The 21,420-nt window shown below is 35.6% G+C and overlaps 1 protein-coding gene across 1 annotated transcript in view; it reads right to left on the bottom strand.

Annotated features, from left to right (window-relative positions):
• Nucleotides 1-21,420, bottom strand: part of LOC125677586 (E3 ubiquitin-protein ligase rnf213-alpha-like) — a 148,342-nt gene that overhangs the window by 71,642 nt on the left and 55,280 nt on the right. The window contains exons 25-35 of the mRNA XM_056158152.1: nucleotides 19,783-19,919; nucleotides 19,612-19,686; nucleotides 17,597-17,703; nucleotides 14,914-15,055; nucleotides 13,904-14,102; nucleotides 13,574-13,820; nucleotides 7,007-7,150; nucleotides 6,780-6,888; nucleotides 6,014-6,179; nucleotides 5,757-5,925; nucleotides 5,197-5,330 (exon numbers count right to left, since the gene is read on the bottom strand). Of these exons, the coding sequence (XP_056014127.1) occupies nucleotides 5,197-5,330; nucleotides 5,757-5,925; nucleotides 6,014-6,179; nucleotides 6,780-6,888; nucleotides 7,007-7,150; nucleotides 13,574-13,820; nucleotides 13,904-14,102; nucleotides 14,914-15,055; nucleotides 17,597-17,703; nucleotides 19,612-19,686; nucleotides 19,783-19,919 (1,629 nt within the window). The remainder of the gene's footprint in view (nucleotides 1-5,196; nucleotides 5,331-5,756; nucleotides 5,926-6,013; nucleotides 6,180-6,779; nucleotides 6,889-7,006; nucleotides 7,151-13,573; nucleotides 13,821-13,903; nucleotides 14,103-14,913; nucleotides 15,056-17,596; nucleotides 17,704-19,611; nucleotides 19,687-19,782; nucleotides 19,920-21,420) is intronic.

The following is a 21,420-nucleotide window of genomic DNA, read 5'->3' as shown; positions in this document are numbered from 1 at the left end:
ATGCCGCGGGTCCTCAGAGATGACCTTTAAAACGGATGACCCGTGTCACAGTAGCTGTGGCACGCTAAAGAACCCTCACTGTTCAATGGCCGTAAGCGCCGAGGAAAGGCCAAAAATTTGAAGCCCTTCACCAGTCTTGGTGACGTCTCCATATGAGTGAAAAATTATCGAGAGAGGCGTTAAATAAGATACAATCAATCAATTAACAAGAGTTGAAGGGGAAAATCCAATCACAGTTACATTTATAGATACTTCTTCAACCTTTATATTGTAAAATCAAAATTTATTACATTATGAGTTGCAAAAGCTATTTATCATGACGGTGATCTACTAACATATTCCATCCCCGTCACAACAGTAATGGTTGCTTAAAGGCTGATTACAGTGAAATAACACATGAAGTCAGTTGACGGTTAAATAATTACAATTTCATATTTTTAACACTTGAATCATTCCTGTAAAACGCATTTCTTTCACTTTGCTTCAAACTACTTTTCTTTCATTTCTTTCTGGTTTCAAAGAACAATGGAAGTGCCCTAAGGCAATTTCGCTTCACAACTGGGAAGTCGTGAGTTCGAACCCAGCTCGTGCCATGACCGCATCAAACCTAAGATGTAAACATAAATAGCGATTGCTCCTAAAAGCTCAGCAATCACGGGTCTTTCCGACATGACCTTAAAAACAGAGGTCCCGTGTCGCGGCAGGCGTTGACACGTTAAAGAACCCTTACAGATAAGGTCGTAAGCGGTAAGCATAGGTCTATATCATATACCTAGTAGTGTATCAGCCCTGATACACCTATCTTGGCTAGCGTGAGACAGCTGCAAGGAGGTACGGCTGTCTCGCCCTAAAAGACGAGATATCTCTGTCTCGACCCGTTGTCAAGGGGCTGTCTCGCCCTCAAATTTAAAATGGCTATTTCTTCTTTAATCTTTTGAAATCTAACATAACTACATGAAAAAATGATATTAGACTCATTTTTTTTTCAAATATAATACTTTCTTCCACGACAAAATTTAATTTAAGCAGAAAAATTAAATAAAAATGTTTTCAAAAACAGCGCTAAATTGTAGCGAGTATCTAAACAAAGGGGGGTAACCCAAGTAACAATTGTTTATTTAGAACAATAACACGTTTAAGTTCATTTTTAAAAAAAACAATCAACGTTCTAGGCGATAGAAAACAGTAGGATAATTATGGAGTGTGATACTGAAGCATTTTCAGAAATTCCCGGTCCTAATGGAGATCAAAATGTTAATTTACGGCAATTTTGATGTGGAAAACTGCTTTAGCCTAAAACGATTTCTGAAATCCAAAATCCCGAGGACTTGGCAATAAAACGAGAAAAGCAGAACCAATATCTTCCGACGTATTCAACGACTTATAGATGCTAAACAGATGGGAAACGGTAAAAAAAAACTTACTTTTGAACAGTATAAAGTACATTCCCTAAGCAAAGAAATGGCAGCATCATATCTGTGAACCAATCGGAACTCCTCGAATGTCTCGCGCACTCGACATAGATCTCGGATGTAATACGATGGCAACCATGAGCGAATTTGATGCATTGTCAATTGTGACGTCACAGCAATGCATCAAATTCGCTCATGGATGCCATCGTATTACATCCGAGATCTATGTCGAGTGCGCGAGACATTCGAGGAGTTCCGATTGATCTGTGAACATTCCAGTTCATACGATGACGCCACGTAAACAAAGTTCCACAACTCTTACAAATTATATGAAATAATGAAAACGGGCGAGTTTGGTAAATCCGAATAAATAAATGAAAATAATTCACTTATTTCCAATCTGAGTACTAATTAGCAAGCCCCTAGGAGCTATACATGTACATGAACAACACAGAGATAGATGTGACGAGTTTCTCAGCCAAGCAGTTCAGTAAATTGAAACGTCCAGATTCTAGACCAAGGGAATGCAATGTCCATAATTAATCATCTAATTATTGTGACCAGCAATGGAATAAAGCTACAAAACCCAGACTTTAGCATGTTTCACAATGCCAACAGTTCTGGAAACGTAACCTTTAAAGTAAATTCACTGAAGGAATGAAATAGTCAAATATCGTTGCCATTTGTACAGTATACTATGTATTTATGTTTGGGTCAATACCCCCCCTCCCCCCCCCCCCCCCCAACATTTAATTATCTTTTTTGATCAACTTGTTGTGTTTTAGGTATATGGTATAAACAATATCACACTCTAATGTTAATCTCGGACCTGGGATTTCCCCTCGAGTGATCTCGGGGCCAATCCCAGGTCCGAGATCAACATTAGAGTGTGATATTCTATATATATCTGCGGTACATCACCTACAACTGCAGTCGGATCACGCGCTCGTCCTTTTCCGTAACCGGTAAGAAGACTCGGACGTGGATCGGCGCAAGAATTGCATCAAATCGATGCATTTCTTTGCCGGAAGCGCGCCCGTGGATGAGTGTTAAAAGGCCAGAACCGAATCCCTGAATAATATGTTATTTATATTTTCACCACAGATTCAGTTTTGGTAGCATTAACGTCTTATTCACTCTAATACATAACATGTAAGTGGAAATTGATAGTGGTACAATACCTTAGATGTGTATAATATCTTAGATGCATTTGAAAGTTAACGTTTCATAGTGTAACGTCAGTGGCGTAGCTTCCATTGAGGCAACCGAGGCAGCTGCCTCGGTAAAAAAAACAACAACACCTTTTACGTTGTTAAAATGTCGATACCCCTGCCTCGGTAATATTCGAACCCAAGCTACGCCTATGAACATACGACTGTGACGTCAAAGTTACGTTTACGTATACGTAGCAACCAACTCTGATGGCGTCGACCCACATACGAGGTTCATTTGCGGTTACGGAAATAGACGAGTAGTTACGACTGCTACAACTGGTCACATCTCAGTTTAAGTGAATAGTGTCGAAGGGACGTAAAACAAATAAGGAAACAACCCAACGGACTCTAAGGCAGCTTTCTTTTCTTGTCGATTATCAACTCGTGTGAACATCCACACTGCCTATCTTGGAACATATATATAAATTATACAAGTACAAGAATGCCTCCATGTTGCTATCGTGGTTTTTCATTGAAATACATGTATTTCGCTTTATATAATTGCGTATGTTTAACTGCTTTAAGTCCGCATGATTCTCGGAAATTCTTTGCTCATCGTTACATAATAAATAAAAGCGCTTATTTACATGTAATTCTTCGACAATCTGTATACATATTTCTTTGCCATATTTGAATAGTATATTAAAGCATACAATTCTATTCGTGGATCGGACCCAAAGATTTGTTATTCATAAATCTAAATATATAATAATAATTGAATGTACATCTATCTTTCAAGGGTGTTGCATTTTAATTTGACAACATATACCCTAAAAAGATACCGTATACCGGGTTTTTTCCCGCGGGGTTATAATTTTGGCTTACTTTAACGGTTATACAGCTTTCCACCAAAATTTCACTCGCCAAATATGCACCCAATTGCGACTTCAGTATTTGAAAGAGAAACAACTGTTCCCTGCCCGCCAAAATGTATTCCGCTAAAATTATTAGCATACCTTTCAGCCTGCAAACAGCAAACAGCAAAATAATTTTAGACCCGCGGAATAAACCCGCTATACGGTATTTTTAAAATAAATATTGTAGATTTCATGTTTTGTAATCCTTTTAGGAGTACTTTATATGCATACTTTTCTATAACTTTGGACTAAACCTGGTTAAAATTTACAAGTGTTAATCTTGCACTTGTATTAACTATGTGTAAGCCTTCTTCAATAAATATTTGGCTATAACTATAGTCCATTGGTTCGGGATAACATTATTGTGCTCTGGTTTAACCATTTCCATATTTTCATTACCTATCCATCTTTTCAGAGGTGCTTTGAACTAGGTTTGCTCAGTTTTGAAGGCAATACGAAAATGTGGACGATTTTAAAAAAAAAGACACACACACACACACGCGCGCGCACACACGGGAAAGTAAGCTTGTAAAACACATGACAAAAATACATGTACTAGCAAACGTTACACACACATTTCTTTAACAACACTTGTACAAATCATTTGGAAAAGTATGTACTGAATTAAATCAACCAACTATTAAAATGATTGTATATACATTTGTTCCCGTGGAGACCCGGGTTAGAATAGGTCCTCAGTATCCCTTGTTTGTCATAGTAGGGGACTACATTGCAAGTGTGGCAGTCCTTCCGACGAGACCGCAAAAACCGTGTCACAGCAGGTGTGGCATGTTAAAGATCATTCTCTACTCAAAGCCCGTAAGTGCCAATCATAGGCCTAAATTGTGTAGACCTTCATCGGCAGTGTTGACGTCTCCATATGAGTGAAAGGTTATCGAGTGGGACGTTAAACAATATATTATCATCCAACCAACCACTTAGCTCATATCCTAGAAAATACTTATTAACCAGTTCATCACTGCATTAGTCTTTACCTAGTTAGATATTCACAGCTTGAATAATCAGGTTTAATAATTTACTATTTTATATTGTATCTGTATAATACTTCTCTCTGTATATATGTTTTCAGGACCACAATGTAAACTAGTTTTAAACTAATTGTACTATCCTGTTTAAATAAAGGACAGTATTATTATTATTATTAACTGATTATCTAAATATTTTGTTTGTTTTCAATGAATAGATAACGTTGCGAAATCATGATTGAGAATTATAGGAGTTATGAGATTGATCACTGTTCGTTTTCTTCACCTTTCATTTTCAAGTTCGCATTTGTTTGGAATAACATAATGAATATAATGAACATAATAAGTATTATGAACACAGTTGCTTAGTTATTTAACGTGAAATTTTCTATGCTTTATATTAAATATTTCTTCACTCAGGGCACTTTATGTTCATTTAAGAGTTCATTGCTATTTCCATGCTTTATATAAAATATTTCAAATGCAATGTGTATCATGTATGATCCTCTTAAATGTACGTTAAATAACTGTATCCCATTTCCATTCTCAATGACACCGTGTAGCGTGTAACAGTGGGGCGAGAAGTTTTCCAACTAAAACGTAATTGTAATCTAAGTATTCTGCAAACCAAAAAAAAAAAACTTTTTTGTTTATTATATAATGCATTTATGGTAATGCGTACAAATATTTATTTTCCTTTAGTAAACCTTAAAATGTAAACTGATACCTATTTTCCCATGTTCGCCTCATTTGAAATTTTCTGATGTCTGTATCAAAAACAACTTCCCTTTCTTCTCTCACAGTAAGAGTTGCGGAGTTCGGTGTTTCTTCGCTCAAATTCAATGATCGTGAAGCAAAATCCTACAAGTGAATGTTTAACACTTTTATACAACTGACGCGTGCGTCACTGATGTATGTATGTTGTCTAAAAACATAGAGATGCTGTGTTGGAGAGGATTTTCTGAATTCTCTTTTAATTTACTATATAAAACCATTAGAACTCTATCTGTCAGATTAAACTTCCTGCTAGTATACATATTCTTTAAATCACTGCTACCCCTGAATTGGTTTGGTAGGTTGAAAAAAGGTTTAGCAGGCAGACGACGCATAAAGTTTCAGTCTGATAGTTCACTTTCACCTCACTTGATTTACGTTAGCTAAAAGTGTTCTAGGATTTTAAGATCACCTTTTTGATAGGTGTTAATCACGCCACTATTATCTACACTCTGCCAATAACAAACTTTAGAATTCCGTAATCACAAACAATTTGCTCAGTAAAATACAAACCCGTGACATCTGTATCAAAAACTTCAAAACAAATTTGGCAAATCCTGGCAGGAATTCTGCTGCAGCATCGCTGACGTAATCAGATTTTTCGAAGTCTAAGAGTTGTGTATTCAGGAACCACACAAAATTTCTCAATTCTGACCAAGATGGGTCAACTACGCCACAATGTCTAAAACAGAAAATCAGTTATGTTTCATGTAAGTACATGGATAGAGGCACAAGATGGCTAATGTTCATGTTTTATCTTTATACGATACCTTAGCAAAGTCTGGAGACATCCTTGAGGAGTACCAGAAACTTCTTTTAAGTTGATGCCTGTCATAGACTGACCCGTATCCATACGCATGAGATATTGAAAGGGTCTCTGGAACACAATGCTCTCAAACTCTTGTTGATCAAATAAGGCATCACTGTCTCTAAAGCCTGCAGAAGTGCAAGTATATTTTCTTATGTGTATTTACCATGTATTTGCACTTAGTTGTCATTCAAGTCAAAGCAAGGTAAAGTAAGGATTTCTTTTACCACAGTCTTAATTTTCTTAGTTTCAGACCGCCGCGGTGGCGTAGAGGTTAGAGCGTTCGCCCCACATGCCAAACGCTCGGCATCAGGTGTGAATGCTACGGGTCCTCAGATATGACATTAAAAATAGATTTCTCGTATCACAGTAGGTGTGGCACGCTAAAGAACTCTCACTGCCGTAAGCGCAGAGTAAAAGGTCTAACTTTGAAGCCCTTCACCAGTGACGTCTCTATCAGAGTGAAAAATTATCGAGAAAGACGTTAAACAAGATACAATCAATTAATCAATCAATCGTAGTTTCAGTACCATTTCTATACATCCAAACATCACAACAATAAAATTAGTGCTCAGTTTCAATGAATCTTGATTCACGAATGACAGTGCACTTCACACAGAAATGCATGTACATTCATTGTTGAGATGAATGCCATACAACACCGCATGGTTCTGTACATTCTCTACCCAATCCAAATACAAATCACACAAATGTGCAGGTGTGGTTACCTTCAGGTTTTTTGGAGCCTTTGTAGACACCAAAACTCTCCAGCGGTGACCTACACACAATATCGGGTAGAATGTCCAAACATCGATGCAAGTATTTGTCCACTTGGTCCTGAATTACAAGTAAGGTGTTTATGTGTCTTTCTATGTGTAATATAATGCTCCAGCTAGTAAAGCAAACATTGGACTACGAATTAGAAGACTGTCAAGCGTTTACCAGACTATCATACCTTATCGGTAGTCTTTGAAAGGATAGGTAATGACTCCACCAAGTAAAGATCATAGGGGGATTTTTTCCACACATATCCATAGCTGTCAGTGAGGCATCCCAGAACAAGAAGTTGGAAAAGAAGATAATCGACACCATCTTCAACCTTGCAATAATAATGATATTCATTAAGGGATTGTTTATAGATGGTGTATACACCCATTTATATTTTGCCTGCATCAGCTGAATATGTTGCTTTACATTAATTTTACATGTTACATGCAAATTGATTGGTTCATCTGACTTTATCAACATAATATTATCAGCACATTATCAACTATAAACAAAAGTACCCTTTAGCCCTCAAATTGACGTCAATGACGTCACAATACATTTAGCTGTTCAATTTCCAGTTTGTTGCTACGGCAAAACTGACCATAAACTGAGAATTTAAGGTAAGGTTTGCGACATTTTGACATGCAGCGAACAAAGTCATGTTGTATATCAGTATGTTCAGTGGGAATTTACCTTTTAAAAATTGACTTCTTAAAACAATTGCCCGTGTCGTTTGTTGATCAGATGGGCTTATTTTTGTGATGTTTTACATTTTCGGGATCTTTGAACAAAAGGGAATACTAGTGGTATAAAAACTACACGAGGCAAACTTATGGATTAAAAAGCTGGTGGAATTTTTTAAAGGGTATTATCTATAAGATTATATTAATTGGTAGAAAAAATGTTATTTTAAAACACAAAAATAGCACTTTTTATATCTTGAATAGAATTTAAATCGGTTGCCATGACAACAACAAAAGCATATTACAAGGTCTACGTCAGAAAAATTTCACTTTAAACATAATATTTGGACCATAAACATATAAGAAAGCATATATAATTACTACCCACCGGGCTTTCTTTCCATGGTAACAGATTAAAAAGAATTATTTCATTTATAATGCGATTTGTGACTTTTTATAATTGTACAACTTTTGAAGAGTGCATTGAGCATTTTCATGAATAAGATACAATTCCAGGCCAAAAATGATAAATTATATTTATATTTAAGTACCAAGTATTGTAGTATCACATTTATTAGAAATTAAGAAGTTGAGTTTTTTTCTGAATACAATACAATATTTTCAATATCCCGGCGGGTTTTCCACGGTCCTGCTTCGTCATAAATTCATTGTTACATTAACCCGAACCTGTCTTATATATACTACATCTTTGAAATAAATTCCATCTTCTTGTTCCATTGCTTGATGTTTGTTTATATAGTTGAACATACAACTGTAACCTTCACGACAATATAAAGCCCGTTCAGTGGTGGATCTAGAGAGAGAGAGAGAGAGGGGGGGGGGGGGGGGTAACGTAAAGTTAGTAAAAATGACACTGATCAGATAAATGTGTTTTAGGTCGACGTTATGCAGATGTTCCTCAGACAAAATTAAGACTATGTTAAGATATATATACTAGAGAAGACCCTTTTTTTATTCTTACATGACCATATCTGTCGCGTTTTCTACATTTAAAAGTTCATCCGATAAATCGCTCTATCAGCGCAAGTAGATGTCATAGCATTGAAATAAAAAGTGGATGTCATAGCATTGATATAAAAAGTGGATGTCATAGCATTGATATAAAAAGTGCATGTAATTAGAGAGCATTGTCAGGTTTATTTTAAAGTATGCTTGGGAATAAAAATTCATAGCTTCGTTAATGTCTAACCTCGTCTTTGAGGATACTATTCACAAACAATGATTTATTATAACAGCATAAAATAAATCTTACTTTCCCTAGCAAGATTCGCAGATATTACATGGTCACAGCATAATTTTAATGGAAATTAACCGTAGCGCATACTACATATGTATAAATATAAAAAAAATGTAGACTTTTATAATATCAAAGGAAATAATTTATAAATGATCATTTGAGAAACATTAATATTATTTTGTCATAGAGATTTACACATACGCCGCTTGACACTTGACAGCGGTAACTAGTAGATAACAAGTAAAATATTATGTCATTTTCCCTCGATACATCTATGACGTGACGCATTTTTCATTATGACGTCATAAAGTGCATTCATATGCATTGAGGTATATGAAGAGTTATCTCCCTGTTGTTGCAAACCTTAACTTAAGTCAAAATTTTGACTACTTATATTTTAAGCTTTATCTAGCACAGATATTTAACAAAACCTGCCGGTTTATAAAAATATTCAAATTCAAACATTTACTGAAAATTTTCTTTGTTTATGAAAATTATTTTAAAAGTTAGCTTGATTTGAAATTTAGACTTAAGAATATTCTCAGTTTTTAGGCCGGGTCTGCGTCATATTTCCTTTAGAATTAATAATCAAATAATATCAAAAGTGGTTCACTAAATTCAAAAATTAGGAATAAAAACAATTTTTCTATTTTTTTATGATATAAAGTAAGTAGGGATTGTTACACCCCGAATCGTCGCCCCATCCCAAATCGTCACCGGCGACGATTTGGGACAAAATTGCACTCTCATTAGGGGCGACGATTTGGAATGTACTATTGTACACCCCAAATCGTCGCCCATCCTAAATCGTCGCCCGTCCTAAATCGTCGCCGGCTAATATTTTATTGACGTTTTTAGGATAGATTACACAGAAGTAATTTTATTGTACCCCCTCTTATATGCGGGTACATTATGTTTCACTTGGTCTGTTTGTCAGTTCCCACTAATATCTCTAGTGTTTGTCGATCTATTGGCCTGCAATTTTGTATGTAGATTACAACTGACCATCTGACATGCCTCCCTAAAAATGAGTATTCTGGAACGAAAGTTTAAAGCGCCGCGAGCTGTGCACAATTTCCAACAACTCTGCAATAGATCTGGTGTTTGTGAACCGATATGTGGGTTACAAGTGTTCCTGACATGTGCTTCCCGTAACATGAAATATCTTGATCGCGAGCTTAATGCGCCGCTAGCTGTAATCATAGCGAACTATTTTCAATTGTCACTGTGGTGTTTGTGAATCGATTGAGCTAAAATTTTGTATATAGGTTATATGGGACTAAGCACAAATGTTTCATTTATTTGTTTGTTTGCTTGCTTGTTCATTTACATAAGAGAGAGAGAGAGAGAGAGAGAGAGAGAGAGAGAGAGAGAGCGCGCGCAACGAGTTAGGCAAACAAAACTATTGAAAAATAAAGAAGGATGGGTGTTTCTCGAGGTTTTTACGAGTGTCCAAACGGCTAACAGGCGTAATCTAACATAATCTGAGGCCGCTAACAAATCTGCGTTGCACAAGACTTAACAACCAATGTTCAGCAGAATGGCCAAACAACAAAAGGCAACATGATTTATTGTCCAACATATCCCCCCCTCTCTCTCTCTCTCTCTCTCTCTCTCTCTCTCTCTCTCTCTCTCTCTCTGGAGGACAGGAAGAAAAAATTATATAGACAACAATGACACCACCCCCACCACCACCAACAACAAATATAATTCTTTCAACAACAATAACAAATACTGTGATCATAATAAATCTTTTTAAAAAATTACACAACAGAACAAGTAGAAGACGAAGTAGAAGCTAAGATTAAAATGATTGTAAGGTCCAGAAAACCTTTTGCGGTCATAGCTGGATCACGAAAGAAGATGGAAGAGGATGAGAGGAGAAGGATGTCATGTCAAATATAATCAAAGGTGTGCCACAAGGGTCTATCCTCGGCCCCTTACTCTTTAACATCTTTATCAATGACCTCTTTCACTTTGTAAATAAATGTAATCTCTACAACTATGCAGATGACAATACTTTGTCAAAATCAGATAAATCTTTAAATCATGTTATAGCAGCACTTCAAGATGACAGTAGATCTCTGATTAAATGGTTTAAATCAAACAAAATGCAGGCAAATCCAGAAGAATTCCAAGCTATCTCTGTTGGAAACAAAACACACAATGAAAACATAGTTTTTGATTTAGATGGGATAAAACTTTCATGTGATGAAGAAATAAAATTGTTGGGCATTACAATTGATTTTAAACTTTCTTTCAACACACATATTACCAATATTTGTAAAAAGGCAGCAAGGCAATTAAATGTTCTTAAACGAATAGGCAAACATCTTAGCAAATTAGGTAAATTAACCATATATCATTCATTTATTATGTCAAATTTTAGTTACTGCCCGTTGACATGTCACTTCTGCACTGAACAAAGAACCCGCAAAATTGAAAAGATTCAGGAAAGAGCTCTGAGGTTTATCTATGTTGACTATAAAAGTACTTACGAAAACCTATTAAAACAATCTAAATTGCCTTCACTAAAAACCAGAAGAATGCGAACAATAGCTTTAGAAACTTTTAAAATTTTCAACAAAATGTCCACACTTTTTTTTACCAGATCTAGTTGTTATAAAAAACCATTCATACAATTTTAGATATACAAATACGGCGGAAGTACCAAGAGCTAGAACAACCAGGTACGGGATTAAATCTTTTAGATATGAGGCAGAAAAGCTCTGGAACTCTTTGCCAAACGAAGCAAGAAATATTACATCATAAAATCTATTCTCAAATTATATTCAAAATTGGTGTGGGGAATTAAATTGTAAATGCAGCTCATGCAGATTCCAGCCTCTCTTGCCTAAATCTTAAAGTTCTAACTATGCTTCTAAGCTTACATGTACAAATTTTAACTGTATTATTTTTACTCCGCTCTGTCTCTTAGGTATGCATATTTATTTAGTCTATGTATATATCCATATTTTTATGTTTGTGTTGCAAACTGTTTTCAGTGCTGCATGTGCATCTTAATATAGCTAGTCCCTGTGTATATATATATGCATGACTTGTGATGTCTGTATACATGTATGCGTCCTGTTTTATTTCAAATTTTTGTTTTTATGTCTATGCATGCAATTATATATCATTAGTGCTTTGTGTTTTTTTAATGCTATATATATAGTTCCGACTTTAAATAAAAATTACTTACTTACTTACTTTACGATTTAACAAATATGGCCAGTTTGTATGTAAATGATGTTTCCAAATAGTTGCAGCAAGGGGGACGACAATTTGGGATGTGAGGTTATGCCCAACTCGTCGCTTTGGAACGGGCGACTATTTGGGGTGTTAAATAAGAAACCCCAAATCGTTACCCATCCCAAATCGTCGCCGGTGACGATTCGGGACGGGCGACGATTTGGAATGTAACAGGGATAGGTTATGAAATTTTATAAACCGCTTCGCGCATTCCTTAGATGATACTTTAATTTTTCAATGACTAGACATTTATTAAAGAACCACGAGCATTCTGTATCATTCAACAGGTTTGTATCTACGAAAAATGGAATAATATATTCAGGCTTTACAATGGTCATAGCTAGAAAATGTAAATGTAAGCTATGTAAATGCTGTTAAAATTTTGATTATGATTGACATTTGAATTCCTTAGATATACACGACTGTCACCAGTCTTGAATATAACAACAAAATTATCCATTAGGGTAAGACACGATTCTTAAAGATTACTTGATGTTTACAGATGTTAAGCGTCATTACAATGAAACCATCAACAAAACCAGTAACAATAAAATAACTCAATAAACATTTTAAATATATCTAAAATATCATGATCTGTTCACAGAAATCTGTTTCACGAATCAATTTACACATATTAATCGCATTGACGCAAAAATGCTATCTAATACCTTGCAGATTTGAATATGCGTTTAAACGATGTTTTCTTATGCGTTTTGGAAACATTATCGATGACTTTTTCAAGTTTCAAAAATGAACGGAATAGGGGTGACAAATGCATTTAAAAGATCTAGACGTCCATGTTAACGAAAAACTCAAATTTCCAACACTTCATTTATTTGCACAGTTTATACCACAGCGTTTGCAGCATAAAATTTCTAAAATTCTAAAACGTGTTTGATAGGCTGTTCTCCGCATACTACTTTTGATCAACATATAGGGCTCACGGCGGGTGTGACCGGTCGACAGAGAATGCTTACTAATCCTAGGCACCTCATCCCACATCTGGCGTGTCCAGGTGTTCATGTTGATCTAAATTTTGTATTCTTTACAAACTTTACAAAGAACACGATATTTCGTGTAAGATAAAGATCTGTCAATACTGATGATCCATATTCCTTAGCTTTCTTCATCAAATCTGGCGTTTTATTAAAAGCTAATGACATCTTAATATTCGCTAAGCAGAGCGTTCATTTTCAGTATTTCAATCAATAAACTTCGTTGTAGCCAATTTGTTTAAATAGAAATATTTAAGATTTTTTTCTGCTACACATGCATGTATGATTTAAGCTATTCCCATTCCAAAGCTTCATTAAGTAGATACAAAAGGTGTTTTAAAAAGTAATTAACTTCTAGTCTTATTTCCAATCAATTTTGGGAGAAATTGGAGGCCATTTGTATTAACTTGTACTACATGTACATGTATATTTGTTTATTGATTTCAATGACTAGTATTGTCTTTCATTAGCATTTAACAAGAATAAACATTCCTCCGTAATATTTTCGAATGCAGATTATTACAAACTGCAACTCTAGGATACCTCGTGTGAGAGATCTAGGATACCTCGTGTGAGAGATCTATATGGAAAATCCTTGGCTCTATTTCCATGTACGGTGTAGTGTGTTTCAAAAGGACCGTCATGATTTCATCAATTTCAATCTTCTTTTCATGGATAGGTATCGTTATTGATGATGCACGTCCAGCTCTATTCAGCCTCTTGTGAATAATATTTAGCTTTTCCAGTGATCTTTTCTTGTATAGGGTCTTTCCGACGCCAGATCTCCAGGATTTTATAACACGAACTGTGCAACTGGAGGAAAACAAAATCTAAATAGTAAGGTTAGTTCATTTCAATTTGAAAATAACAGAATTATTCACAGTAATGCAGTATACCATTCAAAGTCTACAGCCGCAGCCGGAACTACTGGCATCTTCGCCATATCTACCGTCAGTTTTTCACGAAGGTACGGTAACAAAACTTGATGACTCATCAGAGGAAGAGGTGGCCTTCTGTATTTGTCCAAAGCGGCAACAATACGGGAACTGTTCTCTTGCTCGGATCCACAGATTGCTACCAACTTGAACTTAATTTCTGATTCAATCCAATGTATATAATCACACAATAATGAATCAATATTGACAATGAATAAAATGGTGTTTAAAGTCAAGGAATCAGTTGTGTGAAGTTTTGTTTTGATTTTGAAATCAAGGTTAAGTATAGAATATATACATTTAGGAATTCTATTATAAACAAATTGTCCATGTTTTTGTTGCTAATATTGTTAGGATAATATGCATGTATTATTATCTTTGTTATCATAAATCATAATAATAAATACTTTCAAGTATCTATTTGTGACAATGTATAAAAATGTGTCATAAAACTCAACAGTGTATAGTTAAAGTACATACTTATATGGACTCTCATATTTTGCATAAAACAAGGTTTACTATTATGTTGTTTGTGTGGATTACTTAATTCAGATACATTTGCATCCTGAATCGTTGCATATTAATATGAGAATAAAATATATCTAAACGACGACTGTTTCATATATCGCTAACTTGACATTCTTGGGCATTTTTTAAGGAGGAGTCCTTATACACGTATCTTCAATTTGTCAAGTCTTGCACAATTACTTCGTTATAAGTTTAGATGCTAATAGTTTATACAGGTATTGATTTATGATAAGATATTGAATCAGTACATGTCAAAACACAGAGTTTGGGTATTTCCGTTTGAAGTTTTATCAGAAAGCAATTATTACTGTTTACTAGATCGACGTCACAACGACGATCTGACTGCCCTTAGATGTTATCACTTTGACTGTCCAGAAATGAAAAAAAAAAAACTCTTTATAATGTTCAGAATAAACATGGTATGAGTTATTGTAAACAACTACCTCGGGTTAGTGCACGCTGCATATGGTAATCCAAACGTCCTTCTCCTTTATCACTGACGTCATAGTTAAGATGTTCTACGTTTGCCAAACAGTATATTTTCCCACAATCATCGTACAGTGCTCGTCTCCAAAATATTTCAACCTATAAACGCATTGTGATACAAACTTTGTGTTTTTGTATTCAAACCATTGTACAACCACCATGTGTGATTGGTTTATATATATATATATATATATATATATATATATATATATATATAACACAAATTATGTTGTTATGATTATAACAATATAATGACATCACAATACAGAGGAAGTCATTTGGAGAGTATTATTCTAACGTAATATAAAGAATTTACATCAACCTATTAAGTGTAGGTCTAAATGAGCGAATGAAATATTTTTCTTTTTCTCTCCTTTCCACTAAATTGTCCGTGAAAAGTTTGTAAAAAGAAAAAACGTTAAAATGTACATTTCCACACACGTCTAAATGTTCATTCAGTTTTATTTTACGGTATTCCGGTACTGGAATGTGTTGCTTATGTACATGAATTCTGGCTCTAAGAGTTTTTAAACAATGTCACATTGTTTAAATATATACTGACGAGTCCGCAGGGCGAAAGCGCTAAAGATAAAAGTTTGAGTACTGGATTTCATTTTTTGACTTTATTCTACCCCAATACCAAGAATTTTTTTTTATTGAAATATATACATAGGCCTATATATATATATGCAAGAATCCGTAAAGAACTCTCGCAATTTTTCGGATGTTTTTGGCGCAATTTTGATACATGACGTTGCCTTTCGGGAGTATGTACATTGTGACGTCATAATATGTTGTTCATCGTTAGTTGCTATGCATTTTAGTAAACACGACTGAAGAAGGCCGGTAACACTGCTGAAATATTTCGAAAAGTGTTTTAATGTTTATATATACTACTCAAAATTTGATAAGGATCATAGATATTTTTATGTTTAGAAAATTAATAACTGCATAACTGGCAATATTGTGTCCAAGTGAAATCAAAAACGTCTTCTACAAACTTGCACGTGCATTTCATGCCATGGGAAATGCGTTTCTCATCACAGTTTATGCTTTTGCTACCATTGCACGATTTTCACTCAGGCATCGGTGTCTGATTCTTTCTAAAATTTCAAACTCACTTGAGTGTTTACACTACGTTTATCAACACAATGCCCCCTCAACGTGTAAGGCGTCGCCTGACGACAGAACAACTGGGCAGATGTATTGGAATGCTTGACGCTGGCTATTCACAACGTGGCGTTGCAAATGCACTAAACGTCAGCCAGAGCGTTGTAAATAGGGCCTGGATCCGACAGCAAACTTTTGGTACAGCAGCACACCGACATGGGGGTGGTCGTCAGAGGTCGACAACCCAACGCCAAGACCATTTTGTGGCTCTTCAGGCACGACGCCATCCCTTCTGGACAGCAACCAGCCTGCGTAACGACCTCCTGAACGCCTCGGGGTGAATGTGTCCACTCAGACGATACGGAATCGGCTTCACAATGCAGGTCTCAACTCGAGAAGGGCATGTGTTCGAGTCCCTCTGACTGTTCGACACCGGCGGGAGCGATTGGACTGGGCTGAAGATCATGTCATTTGGACACAGAACGATTGGGTTCAAGTTCTGTTCACCGATGAGTCCAGGTATTGTTTGGACTTTACAGACAGGAGGCACCGAGTGTGGCGACGACAACGTGAATGTTTCCATGATGCCAACATCAGTGAACATGACCGTTATGGTGGTGGTTCCATCATGGTCTGCGGTGGAATCAGCAGGGATGAAAGAACAGATCTTCATGTCCTGGAGAGAGGAACAATGACGGGGGTGCGGTACCGGGATGAGATCTTCGATGTTTACGTCATACCCTACTCTGGTGCTGTTGGTCCTGAGTTCATCCTGATGGATGATAACACCCGTCCTCATCGCGTCAGGGTGGTGGAGCAGTACCTTCAGCAGGAGACAATTGTCCGTATGGACTGGGCAGCACGCTCGCCGGACTTGAACCCGATTGAGCATGTATGGAACATGCTGCAGGTTGCCCTTTCACGCCGTAGAGCACAACCCACGACTTTGGCAGAGCTCGGAAAAGCCCTCGTGGAAGAGTGGAACAACCTTCCCATTGGAAACATCCGGGTGCTTATTGACAGCATGGCTCGACATTGTCAAGCCGTCATTGATGCAAGGGGAGGCCATACCCGGTATTAACACTTCATCGACTAAGTGTAATGATGGACTATCCCCCAAAACTGTGTAATTCTTTCTCTGGTTTGCTGTTAACGTTTTGTAATGAAATGCCTTTTGGTGTTGTTATCAGATTTCAAGCATTCCGTATTGATAAAAGTTCATGAATTCTCATTCATAACCTGAGTGAACACGTTTCTGAGTCAAATTTATGTTTTTTGTTATGTTAGTGGTAAATTACACACATAGAACCTAGTGATCCTTATTAAATTTTGAGTAGTATATGTATATATATATATTATATATATATATATATATATATATATATATATATATATATATATACATATATATATATACACACATATATATATATATATATATATATATATATTACCTTCCCATGTATTCCTTCCGCTTGTTTGGGAAATCTTCGAATTGTAGGTTATCGTAGTTATAGATTGTAACCCTACCTCATTTATGCTTGTCTTTTGTGTGCACACCAACACTTCGTCAGGACGAGGCAGAGACTGTTTAGCATCCTGGCAGTAGACGGAGAGAATTGTGTTGATGACATCATCTGCAATACGGAATATTGAAACTATGGAATTTTGAAACTCTTCAAAAAAGAAGTTATGAATATGTGTTATTTTGGAATCTGCTTTAAAGATTATTTTCAAAATGTTGTAAACACCAAACGCATGAATTAAGATTTTTCTCATCTTTTGTATTGGAAAGCAACACTAGAAAAATCAGTACCATGTGTGTGTATTTCGTTAGATTATTAGATCCTCTCAAGTCATTATAACAACCGGCCACTATATAATGGTTTCATAAATATCATGATATTTATGAAAGGTTGATTATAACGAATAGTGATCAATTTCAAAATTTCTACGAGATCCATCAATCTCCAGGCAGATACAATGTAGTAAAAGGGAAGGGGTCCACTTTTATCATTACAGGCAAATTCTAGATTTTACATGCAAAGATCGATTTCTTGGCTGTCAGAATTTCTAGTAATCGTAAATGGTAGTGAAAATGTAAAGTTAAACCGATGAATTGAATTATATGTTGTGCGAACACAGCGAGGTTAAGGTGTCCCGAGTAAAATAACAAGTAATGACAGCATATTCATATCAAAGTAAAATTCTTTCAAGCGTCGCATATTTTTAGTAAAAATCGTTTGTCAATACATAAACAAACATCGTATCAAGTGGGGAAATCCTTTGCTTAACTATTACGTCGTCATACAAGTGACGTAGAGCTATTTTTATCCGCAAGACTCTTAGTTGTTTATCATATCGGTACAGGTGAAAGATGCACTCAAATCATTTGCAGTTTGGGCTTGATATGTCGACATTGATATGGTACATTTAAAGAGTGATACGGATCAGTACAATATCCTCTCAAATATAGCAATTTCCATAATCTCAGCTCAAATGTTGGGCATTTTCCACATTCACATCCAAATCGTATCTAAACGAGGCAAAATATTGTACCTTCCGTATCAAAATCCTAAATCTGCAACTAGTTATCTTTCTGAATATGCCTTGATCGAAATGAAATATCGCCATCTTTCACCTGTACCGAGTCGATATGTACATGTACATGCTTTGATTTTCTTTATTACAAATTACTATATACATCGGGGGCGATATCAAGGTCACAAAGTGATGTAAAGATTACTTTACAGTTTTTCGTGCACATACTATATATATAAAAATATGAGACTTATATATTATCGAAGAAACAACTGGGAAAAAATCATCTGACAAACAAATCTAAACACATACAGCTTGAACACTAGATAACGGCAATAAATAGCGAGAAATATTATGACATTTTCCCCGCGATACAACTATAGGCCTGTACGTCGTGACGTACTTTTATATTGTGACGTCATATAGTAGGAAGTGCACCGAGGTACTTTTTATGATGTTTGTTTTAACTTTACTCGAGACACCTTAACCCTGCTGCGTACTGAAAGTATCCCATCCACGAGTCTGAGGTTTGGACTAAGCTACTTTTTGGGCTTGTCAAGAAATTTTGGATAAATGCAAAGTCCACAACTTTCACCTACTTCTTCCCACATTCAAATCCGCAAATATGCATGAATTCTTTAAATATAATTGTTACGTGTGCTTGTTTACTGAAACGTTATGCAAGTTAATTCAGAAAATGTAAATTTCGTTAGACATACTAAACTTAAAAACCACGACGGAGTTGGAACCAAAATCTTGGTTCTAATTTTTCTATTTGCTTTTAAAACGTATTTTCTAAAAAAAAAAAAAAAAAAAAAAAAAAAGAAAGAAAGAAAGAAAAGAATTCAGGTTCTTAATACATATATTCAGAAATACACAATTGTCAGGCAAAATACTCGAAAATATCATTCATATCATATATATATCAGTTGACTTGATATATTCCTGTTAATATTTCTGGTACCAGAATATCATTAGCCTGTGATGTGCATCTTTATACAAACCTTGACAACACACTAGCAAATTTGGAACTCCAACTTGAAAGCACTGAAGGAAATCCCTTTCGATGATCTTGCTCCCTATTGTATATAAATTAATGTAATATTTCATTTGACCGTCATTACAATGCGCTTTACTCAATGAAAACAAGCAAACCAGAATACTTGGAAACTTACCTCTCTGGGACACATATTTCAGAACAATAGCTAGATGTTTAACGCTCAAGTAATCTGCCAGATTTGATGACACTGACGTCTGGAAAGTTGTCCAAAGCTGCTTCAGGTCTTCAATAAGGGGGCCGATTGAGGAATCACTGTTCCAACATTATCAATAAATCAGAACAATTCAACACACTTTTCTTCTTTTTTTTCAATATACATAATACTATACAATATACATAATCCTTGATTTTTGAATGTTTAGAAATTAAAAATATTCCGTGTGAAAACGTATATCGATGAATTCAATGTCTGTTTCAGGACAGACAAAATATGATAAAGTGAAATTACTCTTAATAATTCAAAACAGGTTTAACCCTTTTGTACATATTCATCAAATAAATTATCACAATGGTAAGAAAAAATATAATGTAAAAATTATAAAAGAGTCTTGGTTTTTCGTTCAAGATCCCAAATTCTGTTAAACGTTATGCGAATCTGATTTAGAGTATAGCAGAAATTGCGTTCGGAAACATAGCCGTAAAACTAGATTATAGTTCAGAAAATCCCAAAGGTGTATTTTGCTTGGAACTGAGCATTCCTCTCGTTTAATTCAAATCCAATTTCAAATGTTGCAGACATTCCATACATACAAATATCAAAAAGACACTTTAAACACAAAATACTGAAGACAACAAAAATGTGCTATAAACCTTGTGATGTACAGATACACAAACAGCAGGACGATCAAGAGAAACAGTACCTTTCCTGATGGAGTGATGATTTAAGCCACAATATAAATAAATAATTAAACAAAAGGATTTACATCTATATACACACTCTCTCTAAAACATGTAATTCAAACTACAAAAATGTCTAGCTCTACGATTTTCTCACTTTCAAAATGTTTTACATGGTGTTTGCAAACGAACTCGTTACTCGAATTTTATGTTTCTCTAATGTGTTTGTAAACTTCTGTATTATGAAGGCTACTGAACGTGAAAGAAATGTTCATAGACAGACGTTGCAGAGTTTGCTTATTATAAGTGTATGCTGAACCGGTTGTGATGGCTCAGTGGTTAAAGCGTATGTTTCGTAACCAGGATGTTGTGATCTTGAGCCCCTCGTGTACCTTGGCAGAGTCAAACTTAATAATGCAGGTAATAATTGTTCCTCCTCCAAATGCTCAGCATTTGGAAGTGAGAGATGTGTGTCTTTTGGATGAGGTTAGTTGCGGTACCTTAGTGTTTATAATGTTCGCTTCAAAACTGGAAGGTCATGAATTCGAGTCCTTCACGTGTCGTGTCCGCTCAAACCTCTAATGTAAGAAGAGGTAGGTTTGTTCCTTCACCAAAGTCAGGCATGTAGAAGCGAGAGCCGTCTATCTTTCGTATGAAACAGTAGAAATAGAGGTCAACGATACAGCAAGCGTTGACATCGTAGAGAACCCTCACTGCTACGGTGCTGATCACTTACATGGGTCTAAAGTGCTAATTCATGTACAGCTGGTGATGTCTCAATATGAGTGAAAAATTCTCGACGGGGCATAAAACAAACAAAACACAAAAACTATATATCTATATTTGACCTCATCCTGATTTAGAATTCATTTTATTCAATAAAAAATCCTCAAAATTTCTGCATTGTTCTCGCTGT

The sequence above is a fragment of the Ostrea edulis genome, chromosome 3 (genome assembly GCF_947568905.1).
Source record: "Ostrea edulis chromosome 3, xbOstEdul1.1, whole genome shotgun sequence".
NCBI lineage: Eukaryota > Metazoa > Mollusca > Bivalvia > Ostreida > Ostreidae > Ostrea > Ostrea edulis.
Note: the sequence above shows the minus strand (reverse complement) of the source record. Positions and strands in the feature narration are given on the sequence as shown.